The sequence below is a fragment of the Phaseolus vulgaris genome, chromosome 11 (assembly GCF_000499845.2).
Source record: "Phaseolus vulgaris cultivar G19833 chromosome 11, P. vulgaris v2.0, whole genome shotgun sequence".
Classification (NCBI taxonomy): domain Eukaryota; kingdom Viridiplantae; phylum Streptophyta; class Magnoliopsida; order Fabales; family Fabaceae; genus Phaseolus; species Phaseolus vulgaris.
In genome coordinates, this window is record NC_023749.2 from 49,748,039 (window position 1) to 49,749,202 (window position 1,164).

The 1,164-nt window shown below is 31.9% G+C and overlaps 1 protein-coding gene across 1 annotated transcript; it reads left to right on the forward strand.

Annotated features, from left to right (window-relative positions):
• On the forward strand, positions 1-837 carry LOC137831584 (MLP-like protein 43). Its single transcript, XM_068639322.1, has 2 exons — positions 1-239; positions 385-837. Exons 1-2 carry the CDS (start codon positions 47-49, stop codon positions 678-680), a joined length of 489 nt encoding a protein of 162 aa, XP_068495423.1. The 5' UTR covers positions 1-46; the 3' UTR covers positions 681-837.
• The last annotated feature ends 327 nt before the right edge of the window (positions 838-1,164 follow it).

Here is a 1,164-nt window from a genome sequence, read left to right on the forward strand (position 1 = left end):
TCTACATTATCCCATTCCTTTTCTCTGTTATTTGTTTCTTGAACTCATGATAATTTCACTTTCTGGAAAAATTAGCACTGAACTTCCAGTGCATGCAACTGCAGAGAAATGGTTCCACATCATGACAAAGAAACTCCACCATATCCAACACGTTGCTGGTAAAATTCATGGAGCCAAACTCCATCAAGGTGATGATTGGCACGTCAATGATTCAGTCAAACATTGGACTTATACCTTAGGTAAGTATCTTTATAGTTTATTCCTGTTTATATATTTCACAAAAATCAAAATCAGAGAAATTCCATCACTTTGTTCATATTCGCTCGTTAATTGAATTTGAAGTATCCATATACTTGTTTTCTTCTTATTTTTGTGAAACAACAGATGGTAAGACAGTAACATGTCTTGAAACTATTGAATCCGTTGATGAAGAGAAAAAAAGAATTGCATTCAAGCTCTTTGGTGAAGCTATAGATGATAAATATAAGGTGTTTAACATAACCTTTGAAGCCATTGAGAAGGATGGTGGCAGTGCTGCAGTTAAATGGAGTATTGAATATGAGAAGGTGAGTGAGGAAGTTCATGCTCCATATGGCTACTTGGAGTTATATGATCATGTCACTAGAGATGTTGATGTTCATCTTCTCGAGGGTGAAAAAGTGTCTGCAAATAAGAACTGAAACATGAGTGAGGCCTAAGATAATGCTCATGTATTATGTACTGCACTAACTCTGCATTTGATGTGGAGAATAATATCTTTACTTTGTATAATAATTTAAGATGCATGTACTTTAATGGTGTGTTGAATAAAAGGATATGTTTGATCTCTTTCTGTCATTCAATTTTATCTGTATATAACTAAGCATAGTAAGATGACTAGTTAGCACAGAATTTTCTTTGACAGATCATCTGTCAAAGCTTTTTCTGAACTAAGTTTATGAAATTTATCCTTTTTTTTTAGTTACCACAAATTTAATAACATTCAATACGGATGAGATTAGGGAACAGAAGCTTAATATTTTTTTATTGATTTATGTGTAAAATCAGTCTATATGTCCAAATCTTAACATTTTGATCAAGTTTCATTAAACATATTAGTGTTTCGAAGATACAATAAGTAAATTTTAACCTCAATCAATCTTGATTAAAATAATTCGAGTATTA